The sequence below is a fragment of the Lactuca virosa genome, chromosome 4 (assembly GCF_052849685.1).
Source record: "Lactuca virosa cultivar CGN04683 chromosome 4, Lactuca_virosa_CGN04683_v6, whole genome shotgun sequence".
NCBI lineage: Eukaryota > Viridiplantae > Streptophyta > Magnoliopsida > Asterales > Asteraceae > Lactuca > Lactuca virosa.
Genome location: NC_136429.1, coordinates 305,294,655 through 305,297,406, shown reverse-complemented (window position 1 = coordinate 305,297,406; position 2,752 = coordinate 305,294,655). Strand labels below are relative to the sequence as shown.

The window sequence follows — 2,752 nt, the reverse complement described above, 5'->3', positions numbered from 1 at the left end:
CAATAATTTACTCATGTTTGACAAACTTATTATCACATAAAGTATATATATATATATATATATATATATATATATATATATATATATATATATATATATATATATATATATATATATATATTTTTTTTTTGAATAAACTAAAGCCGTGGCGAATCATCCGACCTTAGATTGTCATCCCAACTGAGCTTTGAATTGTGTGATAATATATGATAATAATAATATAACATATCAATGACAAAACCTTCTGCCCATTATCTTTCTCGGAGTTCACACAACTTTAAATGGCGATCAATATATATAAAATATAACCGTATTTGTATCATCACTCAGATAATTTTATTTCGACACTGAAACTATGGAGTTGTCTCTCCTGTTTTCAACGACTTTTACGTCCATCTTTTTTGCACTTGTACTAACTTTCGTGCTGCTAATCTTGAATGGTAAGAGAGGAAACAAAGGGAAGAACAGAGAACCACCTGAAGCAAAGGGCTCATGGCCTGTAATTGGACATTTGCACCTTCTAGGGGGATCTGAACTACCTCAGAAGGTTTTAGGTGCCATGGCAGAAACATATGGCCCTATCTTCACCATAAAACTCGGTGTTCACCGAGCATTGGTAGTGAGTAGTGGAGAGATAGCTAAAGAGTGCTATACCACAAATGATAAGGTGTTTGCAAGTCGACCAAAGTCTATGGCAGTAGAACTCATGGGATATAACTACGCCATGTTTGGCCTTGCTCCGTATGGGGACTACTGGCGACAAGTGCGCAAGATCATCATGCTTGAGGTTCTCTCCCAGCGAAGAGTGGAGATGCTTGGACATGTTCGAGCTTCAGAGGTTAGAGAATCTGTGAAAGATGTATTTGATGCATGGGTAGAGAACAAAGAGAGTGAAAGTTCAAACATGGTCAAGGTGGACATGCAACAATGGTTTGGGAACTTAATACTAAACGTTATTGTTAGGATTGTTTCAGGAAAGAGGTTTTCACCTAACGATGAAGAAGGGATTCGATTTCAAAACGTGGCAAGGAGATTCTTTGAGTTATTGGGCGCATTTGTGGTGTCTGATTTCATTCCCTATTTGAAGTGTTTCGACCTGGGGGGATACAAGAAAGACATGAAGATTACAGCAAAAGAGATGGACGACATTTTTCAAGGATGGTTGCAGGAGAACAAGAGAGAAAAAGAATCCAAACAACAACATGAAAGTAATCAAGTCTTCATGGATGTGCTAATTTCCGTTCTCGAAGGTGCCTCGGAAGAGGATTTCCCTGGCTTTGACCACAATACGATAATCAAGGCCTCATGTTTGGTAAACTTCAACTTCCTGGTCTACGTTACAATTACTTTATCATTAATTAATCATTAATATGTCTTATAATTTTATGGAAATGTTTTGAAGAGAGTACATTATAAGGATAAGTTGTAAAAATAGTAAATTATGAGCATGTTGTGTGTAACCTAATTTGGCAATATTTAAATTTTGTAGGCCATTCTAATCGCCGGATTGGACACGACATCTGTCACTTTAACATGGGCCTTGTCTTTGTTGCTCAACAACCCAAGAGCATTAAAAATTGCCCAAGATGAAATTGATGAACATGTTGGAAGGGAGAGACCAGTAGAGGAGTCCGACATGAAGAATTTAGTCTACCTTGATGCCATCATCAAAGAGACATTACGTTTATACCCAGCTGGACCTCTCTCCGTTCCACATGAGTCCATGGAGGATTGTATTGTGAGTGGCTACAACATCCCTAAAGGAACACGTTTGTTGCTTAATCTTTGGAAAATGCATCGTGATCCTAACATATGGTCAGATCCCGACGAATTTCAGCCAGAAAGATTCTTGACAAGTCATAAAGATATTGATGTCAAGGGAAAACATTTCGAATTGCTTCCTTTTGGTAGTGGTAGAAGAATGTGTCCTGGTGTTTTCTTTGCTCTCCACGCTTTGCATTTCACAATAGCTACTTTAATTCAACATTTTGTGCTTAAAAAACCTTCAAATGAGCCCATTGATATGCGAGAATGCTCGGGATTGACTACAAGCAAAGCAACGCCACTTGAGGTCCTTCTGGGCCCCCGCTTACCGCTTGATATGTATCCTGTTAGTGCATGATCATATATTAGCTTCAAATAATGTACCAACCGCACTCCCACCACCCTTGCCTGATAAAGTCATCGTTTTGGCAAATGGCACAAAAGGTGGAACAATATTCTTATTATGGTGCGAAAGTGTCAACAATATCAGCAAGGACTATTATGCAATAAAAGTATTAGTATATAGTTACATGAAATCTAGTTGATGTCATTATGCTATTGTTCAGTGTAATTTTGTGTTTTAATATCATAATATACGCTCGAGCTCTTCATGCTTTTGAGACTAAAATATACTAAAATAATGGATTATCATTTGTAAGCATTTATTATGTTTGTATGTTTTTTGTGTGGGTAGCTAGATATGACCTACTAACATGTGATTCATCTAAAAGATAAACTCTTTTTTTTTTTTTAAAAAAAAAGATCTGTATTATTGAAAAAGGCTAGCGGGAAGCTTCATATACAAAAGCGAGAGACGTTCTTCTTTGGAATACAACAAAAATTTATCCAACTAATTAAGTAACCTAGCTCTATTTCTAGTCTTTTGAATGAATGTGTAGTAGGAGTTGCCAAACAGGACCCTGGTTGTTTAAAAAACCGGGACACATTATGAAACTAGTGGGATTTATAAAGGGAAAAGCTATATGAC

At 36.7% G+C, this 2,752-nt stretch overlaps 1 protein-coding gene across 1 annotated transcript; it reads left to right on the top strand.

Moving 5' to 3' along the window:
- Nucleotides 1-257: 257 nt before the first annotated feature.
- Nucleotides 258-2,392, top strand: LOC145108446 (cytochrome P450 CYP82D47-like). The gene is made up of 2 exons (XM_079045473.1): nt 258-1,312; nt 1,490-2,392. Exons 1-2 carry the CDS (start codon nt 356-358, stop codon nt 2,120-2,122), a joined length of 1,590 nt encoding a protein of 529 aa, XP_078901599.1. The 5' UTR covers nt 258-355; the 3' UTR covers nt 2,123-2,392.
- Nucleotides 2,393-2,752: the final 360 nt, after the last annotated feature.